The sequence below is a fragment of the Setaria viridis genome, chromosome 9 (genome assembly GCF_005286985.2).
Source record: "Setaria viridis chromosome 9, Setaria_viridis_v4.0, whole genome shotgun sequence".
Classification (NCBI taxonomy): Eukaryota; Viridiplantae; Streptophyta; class Magnoliopsida; order Poales; family Poaceae; genus Setaria; species Setaria viridis.
Window position 1 is genome coordinate 1,916,245 of NC_048271.2, and position 24,083 is coordinate 1,940,327.

The 24,083-nt window shown below is 46.1% G+C and overlaps 2 protein-coding genes and 1 non-coding gene across 5 annotated transcripts; 2 read left to right on the forward strand and 1 right to left on the reverse strand.

Annotated features, from left to right (window-relative positions):
* Positions 1-665: 665 nt before the first annotated feature.
* Positions 666-5,232, forward strand: LOC117838298 (uncharacterized). 3 transcript variants are annotated; one of them, XM_072290694.1, is made up of 5 exons: positions 666-1,142; positions 2,000-2,312; positions 2,406-2,675; positions 3,157-3,521; positions 4,648-5,232. In XM_072290694.1, the coding sequence occupies exons 3-5, from the start codon at positions 2,595-2,597 to the stop codon at positions 4,697-4,699; spliced, it is 498 nt and encodes a 165-aa protein (XP_072146795.1). In that variant the 5' UTR covers positions 666-1,142; positions 2,000-2,312; positions 2,406-2,594; the 3' UTR covers positions 4,700-5,232. The 3 variants fall into 3 exon arrangements, with proteins under 3 accessions (XP_072146795.1, XP_034574158.1, XP_034574159.1); XM_034718267.2 differs by having other exon boundaries at positions 2,000-2,675; XM_034718268.2 differs by having other exon boundaries at positions 2,013-2,675.
* On the forward strand, positions 3,826-3,898 carry TRNAE-CUC (transfer RNA glutamic acid (anticodon CUC)). Its single transcript has one exon. It is a non-coding gene; the product is annotated as a tRNA-Glu (tRNA).
* A 470-nt stretch (positions 5,233-5,702) lies between the features above and the next one.
* LOC117838297 (leucine aminopeptidase) lies at positions 5,703-9,554 on the reverse strand. The gene is made up of 4 exons (XM_034718266.2): positions 8,480-9,554; positions 7,687-7,920; positions 7,259-7,585; positions 5,703-6,189 (listed from the first exon to the last, which is right to left on the reverse strand). The coding sequence occupies exons 1-4, from the start codon at positions 9,461-9,463 to the stop codon at positions 5,899-5,901; spliced, it is 1,836 nt and encodes a 611-aa protein (XP_034574157.1). The 5' UTR covers positions 9,464-9,554; the 3' UTR covers positions 5,703-5,898.
* Between the last annotated feature and the right edge of the window lie 14,529 nt (positions 9,555-24,083).

The following is a 24,083-nucleotide window of genomic DNA, read 5'->3' on the forward strand; positions in this document are numbered from 1 at the left end:
TGAGTGAAGTTAGGGGTCCTCACTCCCTCTTCGCCGCACCTTTCTTTGTCCAAGTTGATGCCGTGCCGCCGAGGAGTAATCACGGGATTTGTCTTGCGAGACACGTTTTGGACGGATGACCTTTTCTTTCATTTTTTTTTCTTTGGATAATTGACGAATAACCATTTGATGACTTGTGCCTATATTACGGTCCTCTTTGGCATGGTCTAGGCTAATGGGGCTTCGGCTTCGTGCTACAGTAACATGCACTATTTAGCACTGTGCTTCACTGTAGCACGAAGTCGGAACGGATACCGAGGTTTCAAAATAAACTAGGAAGAAGATGAAGGTGGTGAAGCTAGAAAAATAGCTCTCCGCAGCCCAAGCTACGAAGAGGCAGGCTCAGGAGCTTAGCTAGCTCCTGAGCCATACCAGACGAGCCCCGACGAACGAGATGAACGGGAGCAGGCAGGATTCAGAGTCCAAAAACTTAGCCGGAACAAACCAACTCCCGGAGAATAAATAAAAGGGCCGCGATGTTGCGGCCGGTGGGCTGCTTGTCGAGGCTTCTTCCTCCTCCTCGTGCGCATCGCGCGATCTCACCAACCGCATCCACGCTCTCGCGCCGCCGCGCCCTCCTCCTCGTCGGCTTCGGGTGTCGCGCCCCTCCCCTTGCGCACTCGTACGCCTCGATGGCGCCGCCGCCGCCGCCGGTGGCCAAGAATGTGCCGCGTCAGCTCGTAGACCAACTGTGACATAATTTTCGTGGGGTTTGTGATAATTATACTTTATCTTACTTTTTTTGGGCCTTTTCAGGTATGGCTACATAAATTAGAGTCTGATCAATCAAGCGATGCATGTCTCTATCATGAGAAAGATGACACATTTTCTCTTGGTCTTCAAGCCTCTGAAAGCAAGAAATATTTATTTGTTGAGTCTGGAAGCAAAAATACTAGCCTTATCTTTTAGCTCGACACATCCAAACAGAACAAGGAACTTGTGGTTTTGACGCCTCGTATGTATGGCATTGATACAACAGCTAGCCATCGTGGAAATCATTTCTTTATTACGAGGCGAAGTGATGAATTCTACAAGTCTGAATTGGGTGCTTGCCCATTGGATAATGTAGCTGAGACCATTGTACTGCTACCACATAGAGAAAGGTACTTGCCAGTTATACAAGTTTCAGAAATCATTCTTACGGTTCATAAATCATGTACCCAGCATCACACTTTCTGGGGACATTGTTTGTGTTGTTGCGATGCTCTTTGTTAACTTGCCCTTGATGAGGAATGATTTGTGAAACCTTGCATAACCATTTGATAGCACAAGTCAATCTTCTTCTAGTAATTATTTTAGAATACACTGGAGAACTGCATATCTTTGCATTAAGTAGAAGAAGTAAAAGAGTTTACAAATGTGAGTGCCATGGACTGTCAATCTTCTTCTAGGATATTAATTGTGTTTTCTTAATGAATATTGGAACCAGGGGGGATACTTTGCAGCTGCAACTTAGACCTTTTCCTCTTTGAAAGTTCAGATGCATTCTTGTAGTGGCATTGCTTGCTATTGATTAATACTATGTGTGTTGCCAGCTACAGCATGGGAAACTTATGGGTTCCATCCAGTGTAAGCTTATGAAGGATTGAGATCAAATCAGCTTGCATTTAGTTTGGTTTTATGATATCAAGTTTATCTATGGAATATGTCAGTTTTAGAATATTCGATCTTCGAGAATATTGGATCTTTGATAGGATGGCTGCCAGAGATTTAGATTTAGTTACCACTGCATCCAGGCCCTGGGTTTTGTTATTTAGAGTTAGTTTCTATGTAAGAGGCTTGATGCTCTGGCAGTGATATACAATGATTCGTTGAAACTGCAGCTAATACAAAATTTGATGAACCTACTAGTTAAGTTATCCATCAGGAAGTTTACATGTTTGCAAATTTTATTGATGCCCATTGATAACAAAAGTGCATAACACGTCACTGTTGCATCAAAACTGATACTACCCTTCAGTGTGAAAATACAGGAAGTCCAGCTCTTTGACAACCATATTGCTGTATATGAGCATGAGAATGGCCTACCCAAAGTAACCGTATATTGGCTACCTGTTATTGGAGAGTCAATTGGACAACTTCAGGGAGGTCGAACAATTGATTTTATTGATCCAACATATGCTGTGGATCCTGAGGAGTCTGAGTTTCATTCATCTGTTCTTCGATTTCATTATAGCTCAATGAGGATCCCGCCCTCTGTTTACGACTATGATATGGATTCAGGGGTGTCAGTGCTGAAGAAGATTAAACCCATAAGCTATAAGTTGCAATAGGTTTATATAAATATTTGGTATTCTGACCAGGATTGATTTCTTTTTATTAACTTTTATAAACCCGTTGTGATTTGATCTTCTAAATGTCCATAGGTTTTAGGTGGATTTGACGCATCAAATTATGTAACAGAAAGGAAATGGGCTGCTGCTGCCGATGGCACTCAGATCCCGATGTCCGTTCTGTACAGTTCTAAATGTCCATAGGTTTTAGGTGGATTTGACGCATCAAATTATGTAACAGAAAGGAAATGGGCTGCTGCTGCCGATGGCACTCAGATCCCGATGTCCGTTCTGTACAGAAAAGATCTTGTGAAGCTTGATGGCTCAGACCCAATGCTGCTATATGGCTATGGCTCCTACGAGGTATGTCGTGTGTTTACTATTCTGTAATGAAAATGTGTTCTGCCATTTTGAATGCCTTGAACAACTCTTCAGATTGGCATGCAGTTCATGTCCACATCCTTGGGTCATCTTGGGATGCAAATGATTCATTTGGAATATTATATATTATTTGCTAATGTGGCATCATATATTCATTTACTGTTATTCATTGTCATTTTGAAGTGATAACAGTTCTTAACCATTCAGTTAGTCTAGTGTTTCCTCGCTGAATGGTATACTTCGATAATTCGATGTCATAAAGATTCCTTGTCAGGACCCAGTAATGAAGTACCAGCAAAATGGGGTCAGAATTCTAGTCTCTAAATCAATGTCTAGCAAGTAGCAACTGATAAAATTTGGCAACTTGGCATTGAGACTATGATGATTCTAGGTTTCAGCAGTAAGTAGCAGAATGGCATTGAGTTAACCATGCCCTTATTTTCCCATTTTGCTATGGTTGTAGATTTGCATTGACCCGAGTTTCAGAGGATCCAGATTATCTCTGGTAGATAGGGGTTTTATATATGTGATAGCTCATATTCGTGGTGGTGGTGAAATGGGCCGGAAGTGGTATGAGGATGGGAAGCTTTTGAAGAAGAAGAATACTTTTACTGATTTCATTGATTGTGCCGAGCACTTGATAAAAAACAAATACTGTTCCAAGGAAAAGCTTTGCATCAATGGAAGAAGTGCAGGTGGCCTACTGATGGGTGCTGTCCTAAATATGAGGCCTGACTTATTCAAGGCTGCTGTTGCCGGAGTCCCTTTTGTTGATGTTGTCACAACTATGCTTGATCCAACTATGCCACTGGAACAGCTGAATGGGAGGTATCCATTTCCTCTTCGGTTCAGATGCTTTTTATACCATTATTTTTTCCACATGTCTCACTATCATGTTTATTGCCATTTATAATTAGCACAAATAATGCGTAGAGATACTTTCTGGAAATGTTCTTTTGGTTGTTCCCAGCACAACCCAAGCCAGCTGTGCATGTAGTTGGCAACGCTTTGCCCCGACGAAAATAAAATCTAAGCCAGACAGTGTTATGCACAGCGCTGGGTCGCTGACGCACAGGGTAGCTTGAGATTTAGCTTCTAGTCATGTAAGGATTCAAAGAACCTCCTTCCAACATCCGTTGTAGTCTAGCTGGTTAGGATACTCGGCTCTCACCCGAGAGACCCGGGTTCGAGTCCCGGCAACGGAATTATTTTTTTAACGGCCTTGCCTCTTTGGGTTCGCTTTTAATTCTGCCTTTTCAAGTTCACAAAGCAATGATGTGCAGAACAAAACATCACTTCGTCATCAGCCATTTGCTATCATTTCCAACTTGAATGGATGGACTTAGGGGTTGTTTGTTTCTTTAGTCACTCCTAATGCTACAGTAAACATGTGCCAATAATTAGTTTTATAATTAGCTTATATTTAGTCCTCATAATTAGCTTCCGAATATTCGATGTGACACGGACTAAACTTTCTCAAGAAACCAAACACCCCCTTAGTTTAGCAGTATTGCATGAGTACCAAGTAGTGTAGCAGCAGGAACTACCATCATGCAGACAGCATGACTGCCCGCACATCCTTGCAATTTGGCCTGCGGTGTGGCTAATAATCTTCATGTTAAATTGGCTAGAGGCTGTCGGATTGGGGCACTGCTTGGATTTATATTTCTGTCAAAAAGAATATTGAAATCTTACATGGAAGAGGGATTGGGTTAAAGAGGACAGAAAGTAGCATTCAAATTATAGGTATTACTGTAGTTTCTTTATGGTGAACTGCTCTGAAAATTGCTTACCACGTGCATCTCTTGCTTTTCAACTTGTCACAAGTACACTATTAGAATCTTTTTTAGATAAGTAATATATTTATTTATTCATGATGCTTCAGTTATGCTTCTCTGATAGTACATATTGGTCTTTGCCTTTCTGTTTTGTTGCATTTGCCCCAACTCGGCAGCTGTGCAATTGAGAGGAGCAGAGGTGCAGGACATGGCTTGAATGGCCCGTGAGGGAGATGGATTCGGAGGAGTCCATGCTGGATTTGTGGCTCGGGTAGGAGGAGCGGCTGAGGAGATGGCGTGCTTTGGTATGTTGGAGATGCAGCAAAAATTGATGGAGAGAGATGAGGTCATGGCGGTGATGTTGGAGCTTGGGGATTTTGGAGATGGTCGTATGGTCTGTTCTGTGTTTGGTTTCATGACAAAGTGGGGATACGCTCGCAGCTGAAGTAAGAAATTGGCCACTGAATTTAACTTGCTTCATACTGTAGTGACAAAGGAGAGCAGGAGATGGCCAAACAAATGAGCTCAAGAGGTGGCCAACAACATATTTTTACAACGATCTCCACTTTGGCTTTTTGATGCTACGTACCACTCTAAAACCAACACTCAAGAGTTATTTAGCTCGGTGCCTCTGCAAAATTCCTGGCTGATTGATTGAGGATTGATTCATGTGTTTTTTCTATCTGTTAGTTTGCAATGTGATACCCTGGACTCTCTATCATGATCTACTTAAAATGCTTCGCAGAGTTGATACCCCATAACTCCACTGCAAACAAAATGTTTCGATTAATGGTCAGCATGTCAAATTATTTCGACTAGGCTGTACGGAAGCTCACTTGCCAAGAACTAGATAGTATTTGGTTCACGTGGTGGTAATGTAAATGAAAATGTCATCAGATTGCAGTGCGCGGGGTCCAATGGATCCTCGCCTATGGAGCAGCTGTAGGCTGGTACCCAGGTAGCCTGGAAGTCGGCCGCGCGGGGCAAGGCGGAGGTGGCAAGCCGTCGCTGGGAGGATCAGCGCAAGGCAGAAACGGCAAGCCATGGCTGGGATCGGCGTTGGGCAAGGCAGAGGTGTCAACATGGTTGCCGGTCAATCGGTCGTAGGAATCGCCGAGGTCACCGATGGGGCCAGTACTCTACTTATTTTGTTTAGATTTTGTGTGCCCCGTAGCAGCGCACGGGCTATTACCTAGTATCAGAAAACTTAGGCATGAGCAATCCCAAAAGATACAGTACTCGGAATAATCTCAGATAATAATACGGTCTTGAGTTTCCACATATTATCAAGATACAGTATTAAGTTTCCAGTTTTTTCTAAGTTAGCTGCAGGAAGGGTGATAGTTTTATGCAAAAGAAGCGACTGAGCAAACAGTGGATGTTCCGTTGCTCCCAGGGACGACCAATTCACCAAAGCCTTAGCTATCTTAGCTATGCTTCGACAAAATGGACTCCGCAACACTGCGAGCTATTGGGTGGTAAAATTCTTGAGCCTCTGAGAAGATCCTCTGGGCCAGCATCTTCTCCTCGCCAGAGCACTTGGCCAGTGAGCTGTAGAGCGGGCGGAGGTACTTCATCCTTCCCACCTGCTTCAAGCATTTCTCGACCTCGTTGAAGTAGCACTTGCACCCGGTGGGAATTGCCAGCTGGAGGAACGCGACCTTGACCTCGTAGTCACGGCTTTCAGATAGCTTGTACCGCTCATCAAGAGCAGTAACCTGCACATAGACAAGTTACGGGCATGTGAGCAGTTGATCTTTAAATTACTCGTGAGTTATACTGTACTTCTGTTAAAGAGAAACTCTGGTCCACAACATGACCAGGCCAAAGCCTTTCATGCATGGTGATTGCAGACCACACACAGATGAAAGTTAACTGCCCTGAACAGCAGAACATTTCCTTTATTCGTCTCATTTGTGATGAAAAGGCTAAATTAAAACCGGCTTGGAATCAGGCAATAAGCTATATGTTATTGGATGCTCAGACGTGAAAAGGCAGCTACATGTAGTACTTGCCAGTGAGTATTGAACGTAAATAGAATGTTATGGAAATGGCAATATTCAGCTTGCTAAACTGGCTACAGAGGTCTCCTCGTGACTAAACGGGATTCTGCCATGCAATCTACAAACAAATGTTTTTCACACACTACCCCAATATTAAAAAAAAAGTCAGGAGACTGCAGAGGACAATATAATTTTCAGCGTTGATCCACATATATCTACAACAGATAAATGTAACATTCAAGTATATATGGTTGTAAACAGATGGAGGAACTGAAACAGAACATCCTCCACATGACTGATATTTTTTCTTTCAGCTACCCCCGATTGACAAAGCCAACAAACCACATAATCTAACAAACACAGCGCATTTACAGTACGTAACATAAGTGAACTAAACAAACTCATTTGACGCTAAATGCTTCTAGCACAACAAGAACAGCAAAGTCTTAGTCTCCAGCAAGTTGGGATAGGCCTACATGTGCCACTCATTTGGATCTATATTACATAATCCAATTCTAGGGCACCTTCCACTTAAATAGTGATGAATCAATAAACATGTGTGCTATTTTGGCAAGTGTTTTACATAACTCGATTAGGATCAATAAAACATGGATGCTACAAAGGTCAGGATTTCAATTAAGTGGAACACACACTTTCCAACATTCTGCGGTGCTAAAAAAAATGATGATAGGACTGCAATGCTAAAGCCATAACAGTCCATACTATGACAGCCACCATATTCTGAATAGAATCGTCACTCATCACAATAAGCAGGATAGCTTACCTGTGAGGCTTCAACATCTGTGGGTAGATTTTCCAAGTAAAGCTCCCATTCTTGCCCACTCCAGTCTGCCACCTCATCTTCACTTGGAAGCTTACCTGACTTGAATTCTGCAGCTAAGTCACAGATCTTCTTGTAAGTAGCTGAATCTGGTTCCATGGCATCAGGAGGAATACCAGTCCCCTCAACCCACAGTTGAAGGTCAATTTGGTTTTCTATCCCAGGTACATTCGTTTTCAGGAATTCAAGAAACGTCTCAGTGTCTATGGATTTGAACTTGAACGTGGCAATGTACTTCTTTAAGAACTCATCAAAAGCAGGACGGCCAATCTAACACAATAAACAAGCAGAAGATAAACTAATTTAGAAATTAATCCAATATTGCAACGATTGTAAGTGAAAAAGTTGCAATGCCCCGTACTCCCACCCACCTGGCGCTCAATGCGCCAAAGAAACTGGAAGCCTTTCTCGTAGGGCACTTCAGAGTACACATCATCAGGGTCAATCCCTGCCATCTTCGGCTTCAATTTGGTGAACTCCATGTTATCCTTAAACCTCTCCATCATTCTGTTCAACCCCCTCCATCCAATTCCCATGTTTAAGGCTGCCCGCTCCTCCCCTTGCACCACCTCAACAATCCTCCTCTCAGCATATGTTGTGAATCCCTGTATGCATCGACAACGATATGAGACTGTGACATGTGAAAACATAAGTATACAATATCTATATGTAGTTGTCAGGTTTAGGCATGACCAACACCATCATGATATCTAATAAGTAATTAAGTATGCTCTCTAGCAGCTCCCACCTTAACTAAAGGGAAAAATCATAAGATTCCACGCACTACTCAGAGAAAATGTAAAGGATTAGATGATAACCAGGTGATGGTACACAGTATTGACCCTGACCATGACTGGAACCAAACCATTTAACCAATCTAGCAGAAGACGAACACCGCTAATATATATCTAATATCTTCTCCATTTATACTGCACGGAACATAGTTCTTCTAGAGCAAAATTCTCCTGATCTAAACCAGGATATTATGTACTGGTTATATTTCGCTCACACAAATATTCAGTGCTACAGAAGACTAACTACTGCCTACTGGTAAGGCCAGATTTTCCACCTAATACTGGACTGCCTACAGCGAAATAGGAGGAACACTATTTGTAGCACAGTGGATGACAACGACAACATCAAAAACAACAAGTGCTCACTCACCTCATTTAGCCAGAAATCTTCATTGGTCTTGTTAGTAATCAGATTGCCAGTCCAGCTATGCGCGAGCTCATGCGCCACAACCTGAGCCCCTGCAGCATCCCCCTTGATTACCGTCGGAGTGAGGAACACCATCCTGGGGTTCTCCATGCCTCCATAAGGGAAGCTCGGAGGCAGTACGAGCAGATCGAACCTCTCCCATTCATACGGCCCAAACAGCGATTCCCCGACCTTGACCATCTCCTCCACCCCGGCGAACTCCCTCGCCGCCTCGTCCAGCACCTTGTCCCCTCCCTCGGCGTACACCCGCGTCCTCGGGCCGAGGTCCCTGAACCCGATCCCACCGGCGGCGAACGCGAAGAGGTAGGGCGGCACGGACTGCTCCATCTGGAACTCCTCGACGATGCGGCCGGACGCGCACCACAGCTCGTCGTCGCAGGCGCCGCGGTGGTCGGAAGGCAGCGGGTCCCGGCGGCCGACGTGGCGCGCGGCGGCGACAGCGGAGAGCTGCGAGGGGACGTTGAGGAGGAGCGAGAAGGTGATGCGCGCGGCGGGGGTGTCGTGGCTGGGGAAGATGGAGCGGGCGTGGATGGACTGGCACTGCGAGAAGACGAAGGGCTGCCCGGAGGCGGTCTGCGGCGGGGCCAGCCACTGCAGCGCGGAGGCGTCGGGGGAGGTGGAGAAGGTGAGCCGGAAGGAGGTGGTGTCGGGGGGCAGGGTGAGGGTCAGCGCCGAGCCGAGGACGGGGTCGGGGCTCGCGGCGAGGGAGAAGGGGATGGGCTCCGGCGGGTCGGCGGCGGTGGAGACGGAGTGGACGGCGAGGGCGCGGGTGTCGAGGAGGAGGTCGCCGGAGTGTGGCGCGGAGAGGGTGAGCAGCGCGGAGGCGTGGATGGTGGAGGCGGCGAAGTCGAGGTAGAAGGCGAGCGCGGCGTGCGACACCACCGGGTGCGCGCCGTCGGTGTAGGAGTGGGGATCGACGGGCGCCATGGTTGCTGCTCCTCCTGCTGCGGCGGCGAACGAGACGGGATGGGAGGGTTTGGTTGGTCCGGTCGTGTCGGGTCGAGCCGAGGGGCTTTCGGTGGGTCTTGTTGGTCGGGTCGAGCCGACAAGACCTTTTGAGCTTTCCTTTGGCTCTCCGCTCTCAGATTGTAGGGCCCTGATCGGAAGGAACTGATACCTCCGTCCTTTGACGAGATGAACCAGCTAAAATCCCTCAAAATTCAAAAGGCAACTTAAAAAACTCTCAAAAGCAGAAAAACGTATCATAGAAGGAGTGCCAATCAAATTGCTGAAAAATAGTATCAATTAAAATATAGATGCCTAACATATATTCTCACTTTACTGTATACTAGTATATATCTTTAAGAGTAACCTCCTTTTCAACATTCCAGTCAACACAGAGTGTCTTCAGAGCAGCACTCTGGAGTCTCAGAGTTTTTTTTTTTGAACGAACGGGCACGAGGCGGTGCCTATTTCATTGATAGAGTAGGGAGTCTCAGAGTTTTAGGTGCAACATAAACTGAACAAGGTCAAACTTGCCTTTTGGTTTTAACTTTTAAGCCGAGCAAAACCTTTGCCTAATTGACATGGGATGGGATTAGTGAGTAGTTCTGAAATTCTGAAAGTATATCAAGGAACTGAGTGTGTGGAATCAGCATGCTATAATTCTGGTATTAGGTAGCATGAAAAAAATAAAAATGTATATGTACATTGGCATCAACTATGCAATGCACATTCTTGAGGGAGAAAAAAGTCGTCTAATCTCGTGAGCAGACAACCAGTGGGCACTCGATAACCAGGCGGTTGATATCGGAAGGCAGGCATTACCTGCAGGCTGCAGCAATCCTATAATAGAATGTAGAAACAACTCAGAAGCAAAGAGAACAGATGGATTAGATGAAGTGCAACTCATACAGCTCTTAGGATTTAACATGGCACCACAATAATGAAAATTGAAAAGGTTCTGAAGTGAATGTTATTGCAATATGGTATTAGATTCACACTCGTAACAATAATAAGGAAGCGTGCGGTAATCGATAGTGTAAACTTCATGGTTTCCCTGCCACTAAATGGGCTAAGCAGAAGCTATGCCTTGCCATCAAGATGCTTTTCATTCTTTTTCCTCCATCTGTCTTGAATCGTTTTCCTTCCAGCGTCAAGCAGCAAGGAGCCATCAACGACGAGGTTCGTGATTGAGAGGCAGGACAGCCAATCGATCTCATATGGGCAGAGGCTACTTCTTTGTAGCATGCTTGTCACCAATCTTCCTCATCAACTCATCGCTCAGGCTGAACAGAAAGAGGCCTTCACCATCAATCCAAAGCACCACCGCACCGCTCATCCCTAGAATCAGCTTGATCCTTTCTGTACATGCATCTGGACCACCCTCGTCGGCAAGGAACTTGCCAGGTTGATTTTTTCAGAGAGGACCCAGCCATTGGTGTCACTGCCATGCTTCCAGAGCGATATCTCTAGGCCCTTCAATAAGAGTAACAGAAAGCTCCCGTCTGCAGAATTTGCTAACAATGGTGCCGTGCTGCGTTTAATATCACGTGGGAGCTCCACATACGACAGCTTTGGATGTTTGGCGAGATGCAACGTGGCAATGTGAGTGAGCGTCCAGTTAGGGCGTGTTGGGCTCTTTGACTAAAAGTTTAGTCCTTGTCACATCGAATTGTCACATCATGTTCGGATGCTAATTAGGAGGATTAAATATGAGCTAATTATAAAACTAATTGCAGAAGTCATGTGCTAATTCGCGAGACGAATTAATTAAGCCTAATTAATCCATCATTAGCAAATGATTACTGTAGCACCACATTGTCAAATCATGAATTAATTAGGTTTAGTAGTTTCATCTCGCGAATTATCCTCCATATGTGTAATTAGTTTTGTAATTAGTCTATATTTAATACAATTAGTATCAAACATTCGATGAGGAAACAAACACCCCCTCCCTTAGTCAAGTTGCGACAAAGAAAATGGATGGCGCCATGAGAAGCAGCAGCGGGGGATCTCACCGCATACAGGTCGGGTATTAGCTCAGGAGTGTCACTAAACCACGTCCAACGTTTGGCCTTCGAGCAGTAGGATCCAATCCTGAACATCCTTTGTCTGATCCAAATGGCAACCAGCTGGAAGGACTGGGATACCAACTTGCCACGGTTCACATCCTCAGTGACATGTAAGGCATACATATCAGGTGATGCAACTGGAATCGGAGGAATGTGAAAGATTTCACCAGTGAGAGGATTGCAGACACAAAACTTGTCCGACTGAGCTTGATCATTAGTGCCTTTTGGGTGGTGATGAGGGCCAAGAAGCCGTCTTGAGATGCAATGGGCTCATAGAAGTTGAGCTCAGCACCGAGACCCCGAATGAAAGTACAAAGTTTAGCTGGTGTGATGATCTTGCATCCAATTTTGCTGCCAATGGATTGTGACAATTCAGACATGGGCATGAAGCTCGGTGCCAAACTGCGCCACTTGCTCTTGTGATGCTGCAATAATTGTTGAGGAGACTACTGCTGTCCTGGTAGAAGAAACCAAGGAGCAACGATGGGGTAAAACCATGGTCATGGCGGCGCTACCTGAGGCAATCAAGAAAGCTTCTCCCCTTTATGATATTACGCCAAAACTTGCAGGTTGAAGCAAGGCGTGCTAGGGAGGCAGGATCAATGATGTGAGACAGGATCTTATGGATCATATCCACCGGAAGCTGCAGCATCACGCCATCATCCATGATCCTTTTCTGCAAAGAAAAGACAGGCATCGATTCTGTTTAAAACATAACCAGAAGGAGACCAGCTCCAAATGAACTCAAAAGAGTTCAGACAACTGTTTTCCTTATTTTTACCCCAAAGACAATTTGTTCTCTTAGATGTACTATAAGCAACAGAAAGAACCACAGAAACTTTGGCAGCATAGCCAAACAACGGATTTGGATTCACCCCAAAATAAAAATATGGCAACCTTACAGACATACTATTTAAATTAATCTGTACTTCAGCTATTAAAGAAGCCACACTTGGTCTTGAACATTTCACAAAACTACACCTTGTCAGAACTAAGAACACATGATCGTGTTGATCAATCCCTAAACCACATCTGGCATTGTTCGTCAGTGTTCGACCTAATTTTTCACGCAGAATCCTCAACCGGTCTCTACGCAGCCAGAGGAAGATAACTAAAGCAATCAGTAATCACCTCATTTAGTCGCTCGTTAGCAGTCCTTCTTCACGATGATGAAGTATACAAGGAAGAATCAAAGCGGACTAATCGACGCAATACAATACATCAACCCTAACTAGTAAGATGGTGCGCCCTGCACTTTAGGGAGAGGGCATAGAGAAGAAAGATACCTATAGCAGGAGACAGGAGAGGACGGAGGTAGTCGTCGTCGCCGGCGAGATCAGCCTGAGCGTGTGCAAAGAAATCGATGGGCCCTGAGAGGCGGAAGAGAGCACACGGAGATCAGTACAACGTGGTTTTTACTTTTTACCTAAAACCAATCTGTCTCATCTCCCTTCAAAAACAGTTTTATTTTCTTATTCTTTTTTCAAAAAAAAACTCTTTATTCGTGGGGGCCCCTTCCACAGGAAGGTCCAGCCCAGCTGTTTTTTTTCTTAAAGGGCTAATTCTTAAATGGGTTGGGCCTCAAGTTATAAGCATGTTGCTGAGACGACCTGGTCAACAGCTGGCACACTGGTTTTCAGACAATCTTTCTGAACTATGGAGTACTAATTGTTTGCAAAAGCTCAATCAAAAAAAGTTTACACAATATACTTAAATACCATACCAACATCGATAGATTGAACTGAACCGACAATGGCTTAAGGACGAGGGCATCTTTGCCATGCCACCCGCAAACCAGATTAACATCATGCCTTGCCCCAAATCTAATGTGTTCTTTCCTATACTTTTGTCATCAAGGTTCTCCATCTCCCCTGCACCTTCTTCCTTCCTACATCCAGCGACGATGATCCATCAACTACAAGGTTTGTGGCTAGCAGGCAAGACACCCAATCCATCTCATATGGGCACAAGCGGTACTTTCTTGTAACACGATCATTGTCAAGCTTCCTCACCGACCAGTCACTGAGGCTGAACAAAAAAAGGCCTTCCTTCTCAACCCAGAGCACCACTGCACCGCTTTTCCCTCGAAAAACCTCCAATGCTACCTTTGCCCTTGACTGCAACACAGTGTTAATTGGCAAGTAATCTGCCATATCGATCATTTGAGAAGAAACCCAGTCACTGGTGTCACTGCCAGGCTCACTTTTGTGCTTCCACAGTGGCATCTGAAGGTCCTTCAGGATGAGCAACAAAACGCCTCCATCTGCAGAATTTGCCAGCAACATTTTGCCCTTTGCTTCAGATGGGAGCTCCAGGTATGATAACTCTTCTCCGTCCACATGCAGTGTGACAACATGAGTGACCATCGAGCTTTTCAAGTTCCCACAGAGCCAATGGGCAACCATGCCCAGCAGAAGCTGAGGAAGACACTACAAAGAGACCAGGCATTATCTCAGGAGAATTCGAAGGCTTCCACCATGATCTGGTCTCTGAGCAATAGTAGGAATAGAATATCCTATTTCCTGTAGTCCAAAGGACAACCAGTTGGAAGGATCGGGACATCTGCCCACCAAAGCTGACATCATCAGTGACAAGCACAGCATAGTTGTCTGGTACTGGTCTGTAATATGGCAGGTCAGGAATATGAAACACTTCACCAGTGAGAGGATTGAAGACGCGTACCACATCCAGTGTGGTGGCATCTTTTGAGCGATGGCAAAGGACCAAAAGGCTGTCTTGAGATGCGATGGGCTCATAGAAGTTGAGGCTTGCTACAAAGCCCTCAATGAAGGTGCCAAGGGACAGTGGTCTGACTACATCGCTGCCCTCTTTTCTGCCAGTGGATGGTAACAATACGGAGGTAGGCATGAAACTTGGTTCCAGGCTATAGCATTTTTTCATGTAGCGTTGCCACAAGTGCAAGGAAGGCTGGGTATTGTCCTGGTAGAAGAAGCCTAGGAGGAGGGATGGGGCAAAACCATGGCTTAGGTGCCGCATCTTGAGGCCATCAAGAAAGGTAGAGCCCATTATGATATGACGCCATAACTTGCAGGATGAAGCAGCGCGCACAATGGAAGCTGGATCAGATATCTGTGTTAGCATCTTGTAGATGATGTCTGTCGGGAGATGCAGCAGGTCTTTCTCCATGATATCTTCCTGAAAGAGAAATACTAGTTATGTTAATATGTTATCAGCATTCAGCAGAAAAATAGCTTAAAAAAAGCTCGAACAATTTAGTTTCTTAGATGGAAATAATATAAACTACAAAGGCTTAATCTAACTATGCATCGGGATGCATCCTGATACAAAGTTCAGGACATTACAGAGACTTTCTTCCTATTCTACCTTTTGGAACAAATTCAAAATAATCTAAAAAAAACCTGCTGTTGACCCAAACATGTGCGTGTGTATGAGTGTGCACATTTCAGAGAAAAAAAAGTGCATCTGCATCCGAAATCAGAGAAATCGGATGCTTATTTTGTAACCCTTAAAATTATTTTTTGCCTTTTTTATTAAAAAAAAACATAAATTCACAGTTACCAAACAAAAATAGTGCACGAAAGCAATAGTCGGAAACCTATAATAAGGTTCTTCCGAGTACTATAGTGATCCGATTGGTAGTCACGAGGGATAATTCATTTACATGTCAAATACTGTGTAATAACTGGAGGTCTGGAGCGAAAGGTTGCCTCGTCTTTGCCCAGTAACCACGTGATCAGCTCGTAATTTCACAAGAGCCTCATATGCTACAATGGTCATGGAGTACATCTGACAAAGGTGCGCATGCGAATTAGAAAAATAGTTAACCAGGGTCCAGGAACGACGATGGCAACACTTGCCTTAGAATATTACCATCACATCACAACACTGAAAGGATCGAATTGAACCGAGAATACTTGGATTTGATTTCAAACTACTAGTCATAACAACAATAAGCATAATAGTACAACGTTAACAGGAATTGAAATTTAGAAACCATGTTGACAAGCCACTAGCAGACCATATTTAACTCATGCCTTGCTGCTTTTCGGTATATTCTTTGCCACCAAAGTCCTCCATCTGCGCTGAGCCTTTTCCCTTCCCGCATCAAGTGGTAGCGAACCATCAATGACAAGGTTTATGACTGCAAGGCAAGATAGCCAATCGATCTCGTAAGGGCAGAAGCGATGCTTCTTTGTAACATGTTCATTGTCAATCTTCCTCATCGACCTATCACTGAGGCTGAACAAGAAGAGACCTTCCCCCTCAATCCAGAGCACCAGCATACCACTCTTCCCATGGAAAATCTCCAGTCTGACCTTCGCACTGGCATGCATCTTTAGCACCCGCATTGGTAAGGACCTTGTCATGTTGATCGTTTCAGAACAAACCCAGTTGCCGCTACCATTGCCAGGTTCACTTTTATGCTTCCATAGTGTCATGTGAAGACCCTTCATCAGCAGCAACAGAAGGCCCCCATGTACAGAAGTCCCTAGCAGCGGTGTTGTGTTGCGCTTTACTTCAGATGGGAGCTCCAGGTATGATAGCTCTTGTCCGTCCACGTGCAGCGAGACAACATGACTGAGCGACCAGCTTTTCCAGCACCCGCAGAGCCAGTGGATCCTACCATGGGAAGCAACAGCTGGGGATGACACTAGGTAGAGGCCAGCCATTAGTTCAGGAAAGCCTGCAGGCCTCCACCACTCTTTGGTCTTTGAACAGTAGTAGACATAGGTGAAGCTCTTTCCTTTGATGATCCAAATGGCAATCATCTGGAAGGATTGGGTCATACGACCATCGAGGCTGTTATCATCGGCAACAATCAAGGCATAGTGGTCTGGTGGTTTGTATGGAAGGTCAGGCAGATGAAACACTTCACCAGTGAGAAGATTGCAGACGCGTACCATATCGGCCCTGGAATGACCTTCTGTGTATTTTGGGTGACGGCAGAGGACCAGGAGCTGTCCTGGGATGCAACGGGCTCATAAAAATTGAGGCTTGAACCAATACCCTGAATAAAAGCGCCAAGGGACAGCGGTCTAGCTGAATTGTAACCCTCTTTGCGGCCAGTGAATGGTACCAATTCTGAGGTGGGTGTGAAGGTCGGTGCCATGCAACAAGTGCTGTCCTTGTGATGCTGCCACAGTGCTAGGGAGCCTCGGCACTGTCCTGATAGAAGAAACCAAGGAGGAGGGAAGAGGTGAAACCGTGGTCGAGATGCCGCATCTTGAGGCCATCAAGAAAGGCAGGGTCCTTTAGATACCGCGCCATAACTTGCAGGACGAAGCAGTGCGTGCTAGTGAGGCTGGATCGGGTATGTATTTTGGGATCTGGTACATGATGTCTAATGGAAGATTCGGTGCCTCTTCTTCCTCCATTACCCCTTCCTGCAAAGAAAGTAAAGGTACTATGTTTGTTTAAGATATCACTTGAAGAAATGCTGCAAAATTTTCATGCACTCTAATACAGAAACATGCTGTAACCAAACTGTACATCTGGATGCACCCCCCAAATAAGAAGATACCTCTTTCTAATCGACCTTTAAATCACAATTCAACATAACCAAAACACCCCTATGCAATACAGCAATTTGTAGGAACTAGTCAACTAGGAATGCACGGTCATGTTATACCTTGAACATGTTTCCAAGATTCAAGAAACTAATCAGTAAGAACACATTCACACCGTTCACCAGGGTTATGGCTAATTTCTCAGCATAATCCCTGACTGAATTGTCCTAATTCAAAACATCACAAAAGGGGTGACTCCTTAACAGCCCCCAGCCACAACGGCCGAATCAATCAAGGTAACCGAAATCATCTAGCACTCAGGTAGTATTCTACCCAATCTGGCGAATCGAGGGGACCAAAATCAACTAGCACACTAGGTCTGCGACAGGAACCAAAAGCGGCTATGTCTCCAAGGTCGAAGCCATCGATCTAAGCAGGTGACTGCATGCTGTGAGGGCGAAGAGGAATACCTTAGAAGAGCGAAGTCTCGCCGGAGTAGGAGAGCGTGGTTGCAGGGCCCGTCGCAGCCTGGCCGGCTTCGGCGGCATGCCGCGTGCGAACTGCGAAGAGAATCGGTGGGTGTTGCGGAGAGAGAGATAGGAATCCCGTGGAGACAGAGACAGAGAACAGGTGTGAATGTGGGCCGAATTCTCATCAGTTCCAATTCAAATGAGCCTGGCTCTCAAAAGTGACTCCCCTCTCTCTCCATTCAGCCCAACTACACTTCTTTTTCTTTTTGAGCATTCAGCCCAACTACACTTCTCCTCTGTGCATCAGGTACCCCCCCCCCCCCCCCCCCCCCCCACACACACACACAAATGATAATACATGTTTCCATTTTGCTTGATACAGTTTTTTCTTTTCTCAAGACCCTTATAGTATCTAATATTCTGAAATCCTGCAGCGTTGTATTGATTTTTTTTTGGTATGAGGGGAGATAGAGTTTGGTATTGTCCGCAGTTTTTGCTTCCCGTAAACTTTGGAGCAATGAGGTTTTTTTGTTTTTTTTCTCAACCTGGTGGCGTGACAAGAATGATCACGTGCAACTTGACCGCCGCCCGAGCGAGAAGTGAGAGCTCAGCTCAGCCAGCCGCAATGCGACATCGGCGCACGGAATCGATGTTAGAGTGACTCCGTCGCTCTACTTGGTAGTGCACCAATTCGATTCTGATTCTCTATGAAACTAATTCTCTGAGAGAAGTGATTCTGTGGTTTGAAAATGATTCTTTTTATTCTCTAGCATAAACTCTTAAAATTAGGATGGAGAATCACTTCACAAAATCAGGAGAAACTATTTTTTCAGCTCCTAGCCTCTTAGTTCATTTTAAAGAATCACTTCACAGAATCAGCAGAGAATCACTTCTCTCTAAAAAACTGTTTGGTACAGCTCTGCTGGATTCAGCAGAGAATCAGCTCTGAGAGCTCTACAAAATGCATTCATAGGCTCGTATATAAAGGTACTACAGATGATCTGCTTTCATTATTATGCTCTTGGAGGACAGAGAACTAGTACTCCGATCCGTAAAGTAGAGAAGAATCCAAGTACCCATATCAAATCTTTGCAAATATCATGTCGACTAACGAAAGCGGAGAAACACCTCATATAATTAACCTCACAAAACTAAATATAATATAATTGAAGCAAACTAACCAGTTCAAGTGTAAGTTTAGATTAAATTAGTATTTTTTTTAAAAAAAAGGAACAATTTGTCAAGTCTACACTGACAAAATGTTTGCTCAGACATTATTGTTTAAAAAAGAATCTTGGCGCCAGGACGTGTCGTGAAGAAAAAAAATAACACGCGAAGTAGGGCAGGATCCACAACATCGCCGTAAAGATAAAATCACGAGAAAAAATAGCATCCCGCGTGTGGATTCGATCTCTATCCTAAAATATCCGAGAACAGTTATTCTCCACTTCCACACAGGGCATCCAAAGGATGTGAAGCATCCAACGAGGATCCTACAAAGATGTATGCTCACACTTTTATGTCGCATCAATGTATGTTCTGGTCGGCGTTACGCCTGGTACTGTGGTTTCCTTCTTCTTAAAAAAAAAACTCCAGCATTAGTTCTCCACTCTGAATTAAAATCTCGCAGAAGGATTCTCCACTTCCAGGCAGGTGAGAGGAGGAGGAAGCATCCCTAAAGTTCCTACGGGGGATGTAACGTAACGTAACGGCCACCTCTCGTGTCCCAGCAGCAACAGAAAAGATGAGCCATACCATATGCGCGCCCCCGCAGTGCAGTGCTGCACGGACGAGACGACGATGAGTGGCCACTGCCGGCCACATCCATCAGTTAGCGTACTAGCTATCCGATTTGGAATGGATCGATCCCGGTCCACATCACTTGGCTTTCTCTCCTTTCCCTTTAAAGCCCCGTGTCGGCTGTCGCCCGGTCGATCCTAACGCCTCACCGAACGCCTGTCGTCGTCTCCACTCTCCACTAGTAGTGGGCATGCACGGCGCGCGGCATCCGCTCCTCTCGTTGCCGGGCAAAAATGGCGATGCATCCCTCCCCATCCTTTTTTCTCACGCCTGCGTGCATAGCCCTGTGGTAGCCTACAGCTGCCGTTGATGGATCGATCATGCTAGCAGTAGCATTGCCTCCAGTATATCTGTTAGCTTCGGCAGCAATGATATACACACATGGTGGTTGCATGCAAGGCAAGGGGGGCGTGAGACGACACATCGATATATGCTAGCTAGACGTGAGAGATAGCTTGATTTGACAGATAATGACACAATTAACACGTGTGTACTGTATAGTATGTATGAAGTGATATTAATGTATTTAAATTTTAAAGAATACTAAGTCATGCTAAGATGAGTTAAAGACTATTGGAGTATAACCATGAAAAATAAAAAAATTTAAATTACTCCCCTCAAGTATAACTAAAGTCTAGACGATGATTATTGAACAATTTATCCTATGGAACATGTTTTCATGTGGGCAACCAAACGACATCTCTTCTAAACCAAACTAAACTCAATAGGTATAACCAATCAAATATAGCGCAACCCATATACTCATCAGCTAAGGGCGGACCTAAGACTTGGCAACCATGGGTGCTCGTTCGGTCGCCCCGGCTCATCATCTGCTAAATCAATACTCCGCCCGTTTCAAATTATAGGTCGTTTTGACTTTTCTAGGTGCATATATATTTGTATGCATCTAAATATAGTGTATGTCTAGATGTATATATACATCTATGAACCTAGAAAACTCAAAACGATCTATAATTTAAAACGGAGGAAGTAGCTTATTTAGTATCGAGCTGTTGGGCAGCACCGTTCGTATAGATGTAGAGTGGAGACGTTTAGACTTCTCGAAGTTGCTAGGTTCATCACTACACTCGGGCGAGTGACTTTTAATTTGCACTATTTGGCGTGGAATCTTACCGCGACCCGGGCAACCAAACATATACTGTAGATACTGCATGGCACGATCCTGGCTAGAAGACATGAGCAAACAACCAGTCACGCCGACGTGTCGCGGGCCATGCATTGATGCGGAGTACACAGGACCATGCACGGTCGACTACTGGCGCACAGCCTGTTTGGACGTCCGAGTTGGGCATGCAGGTGGTACACGTTAAGACCTGGAGGGCATGCGTACGCATCGAGCACGGCGGTCTGATGTTGGCGTGTCCTTTCGGAATGAATAAGGTGGCTCCACGCCAATAATCTCGAAATGGACTCTGCTGCCCGAATAGACAGCCCACCGGTAGCGCATTATGCATGCGTGTCCGTGGGTCCGGGAGTGCAAACGATTGTAAAATAGGGTGAAGACCGGTGAATGCAACTGTTCATCGGCCAAATAACCACGGGAAAAATTGAAGATGGTGAAAATTAGTTTGAACGGGAAAATAGCAGTAATGCACGAGATGTCCAGGCCGAGGAGTCTAAGGAAAACAAACACCATTTCCCCCAAGAAAGCTGAAACGTTGGAGCAGAAACTTGGCATCCAGGTGCCTGCAAGGAAGGGGGAAAAAAGGAAAAGGAGAAGTCTGTGAAAAATGCGACACTTTTGGCCTCAAGGAAAGAGACGAAAGACGAGGCAAGCGCGAGACGGCTACAGTACGCGGTGGTTGGGAAATGGGCACCACCACACGCGCAAAAAAAACAACATAAGGAGTGGTGGGAATTGGTAAATTTCCTCGGCGAGACGACGCCCCCATACTGTAGCGGGCCACAGCCGCCACAGGCGCATGGACCACCGGCCTCCGGCGGTGCCGGCACGAGATTTGGCGAGAGCTCTCCAGCCTGAAACGGCCGCTCTCCCGTGCAGCCGGAACAGGTGCGGGCGCTGCTGGCACGATGACTTCACTTCCGAGTTCTGACTGGTGGGTCGCAGCCTCGTAGCCAATGCGATGGCGGAGCAGTAAAAATAGGACGGTCAAGTCACTGAACCGGGCTCCCCGTGGACTGCAGTTGGATCAGCATCACGAGCCAGCCAGCCGGCCCCGATCGAGCAGGAGACAGCTGGGGCTCACGCACAGGCCAACAGGACATAGCCTACGCACTAGCCCATCACCACCAGCAGTCGCGGTGTCACGATCCTTAGCGGTGTCTAACGTCTATGGATTAGGGAGCGTTTGCTTCCGGCCGCTTATTTTTAGCATATGGCATGTCGAATGTTTAGATATTAGTTACGAGTATTAAACGTAGATTATTTATAAAATTTATTACATAGATGGAGGTTAAACGGTAAGACGAATCTATTAAGCCTAGTTAGTCTATGATTTGACAATGTGCTGCTAATGATGGATTAATTAGGCTTAATAGATTCGTCTCATCGTTTAGCCTCCATCCGTGTAATTAGTTTTATAATTAATCCTCCTAATTAGCCTCCAAATATTCGATGTGACAGACTAAACTTTAGCTCGAGGAACCAAATGCCCCCTTAATTTTTTTAGTTCGGATCATTGGAAGTTGAATACCAATTAGAAGGACTAAACGTGAAATAATTATAAAACTAATTACATAAACATAAGCTCTGGCTAATTCGCAAGATGAATCTATTAAACACAATTACTTCATAATTAGCACATATTTACTGTAGCACCATATGGTTAAACCATGAACTAATTAGGCTTAATAGATTCGTCTCGCGAATTAGCTTTTATTTATGCAATTGGTTTTGTAATTAACCTGTATTTAATACTTCTAATTACTATTTAAACATTCGATGTGATAGGGACTACCTAGAGGGTTTTGCTGGCATCACGCACGGTGGATCGGATCAGCAACGCTGGCACAGAAGAAAAACAGAGGAAGAAGATAGGGTTTGGGAGATAGTTTTTGGTAATTGTTCATTGACTGCTTCCGCACAGGTTCGGTCTCAGCTTAAGGGGGTGTTTGGTATGACTCTGGAGCTGAACTCCAGCAACTCCAGCCAATTTTCTAGCCAAACACCCTAGCTCCAGAACTTCATGGAGTTGTAGTGCAGATGGGGGTGGAGTTTTGGAGCACCTCTTTTGCAGCTCCAAAACCACCCAATATGAACCTCCTCGTGGAGTTGGTGGGTAATTACCCACTAATACTATTGATTAAAAAAATGATTCACTTCTATTTTCTCCCGAGACCCCTCCCCACGCCGTGACTCCCCTCCCCGTGCCACCTGAGGCCTCCTGATGCCACTCTCCTGCGCTGCCGCCAGCCACTGTTGCCGCCCGCGCCCCGTATCCTGCATGCGCCGCCGCCTCGCCATCCGCGCGAGCCTCCCTGCACCGCCGCCAGCCGGCCGAGCCGCCACCGGTTTCCGCTGTCTTGCCGCCTTCTTCCTCAACTGGAGCGAACCAACAGCAGCAACAGATTCCCCTCGGCGAGCCACGCCTGTTTCGCCGGTTCCATTGTCACCCCGCCATCGGAGCGCCGCCACCACCCCCTAGCCCCCTCCGTCCATGCCCTCCGCCGGTGAGCACACCCGTAGACTTCCCTCCACCCCCTCTCCCTCTTGCGCCACTCGCCCGAGACACCACCTCGCCGTAGCGCCAGCAAGTCGGCTGGCCAGAGCCTTGAGGAGAGGAGGAAGAAGGAGCCTGGCTCTTTTGTGATTGGGTCCTTAAGAAAAGCTAAAATCTTTTGCTCCATTCCTTGCTCCTGGCGAGAGGAGGAATAACAGTGGCTTCTGTGGTGGAGGGCGAGATCGAACTAGGGACAAAAATGGCAATCTATCCTCGAACTTCTCTTTTCTCGAGCTGGGACACCCTTCCAGCCAAACACCTCCATCAGACAATTCCAATTCCACCTAGAGATGGTTTCACCTAAAGTTTTGAAGTGGAGCAGCTTCACCCAAAGTTGAAGCCATATAAAACAGAACCTAGTTGCACGTGGCCAGCGTGCCAGAACGACGGTACACGGGCTCATCGGCCCAAACGGCATACGGGCCCGGTTTCCCTGTTACCTAACCTTGGGCCAACATAGGTTGTCACACACGGCTCCGAAAAGGGACATGGGGAGAGTCAGGAGAAAGCATCGAAACCGCCATCACCTTGGGCGTCGCCACCATGGCCCGCGGCAGCTGCCGTCCTCGGGAGTGGGGAGAACCGGGAACGAGACGGAACAAACCATGGGATGCGATCGCTAGCAGTGGGGTGGGGTGCACGGCGAGCCGGGCGGTATTGGGCGCAAACGGGGAAAGGACGAGAAGGGGGTGAGCGCGACGTGGGACGGCAGCACTGTGCCGCTCCAGTGCTCTGGACGGGACACACACCGAGCACGAGCAGGCCAGAGGCCACCACCCATAGGGCGAGAGCTCTCTCGCTCAGGGCCTCAGGCCTCAGTCACTCGGTCAGTGTCAGTCAGTAGCGTCAGCCAGTACAGGGCACTCCTGTTTGCTACAGGCAACAGCAGACAGAGTAGGGAGTAGCTCTCGTCCTACACGGCTACACTCCTACTCCACCACTCCTCGACCTCTACCCTCTGCTTGCTCCGGCAGTACAGTGTCGTGTAGGAGCATACCACTACTTCCCCGGCTGGCTGGGCTGTGGCTAGCTCCACAAGGCTAGCATACCACTAGCTTTCACTTCACTGTGCG

Coding starts and splice junctions, on each gene's coding strand:
- LOC117838297 (XM_034718266.2), bottom strand. CDS start 9,463: ATGGCGCCCGTCGATCCCCACTCCTACACCGACGGCGCGCACCCGGTG. Junction 7,921..8,479: donor AAGATTTCTGGCTAAATGAG/GTGAGTGAGCAC, acceptor CGATGCATACAG/GGATTCACAACATATGCTGA. Junction 6,190..7,258: donor CAGATGTTGAAGCCTCACAG/GTAAGCTATCCT, acceptor GTCTATGTGCAG/GTTACTGCTCTTGATGAGCG.
- LOC117838298 (XM_034718267.2), top strand. CDS start 2,595: ATGTCCGTTCTGTACAGAAAAGATCTTGTGAAGCTTGATGGCTCAGAC. Junction 2,676..3,156: donor ATGGCTATGGCTCCTACGAG/GTATGTCGTGTG, acceptor CTATGGTTGTAG/ATTTGCATTGACCCGAGTTT. Junction 3,522..4,647: donor CTGGAACAGCTGAATGGGAG/GTATCCATTTCC, acceptor CCAACTCGGCAG/CTGTGCAATTGAGAGGAGCA.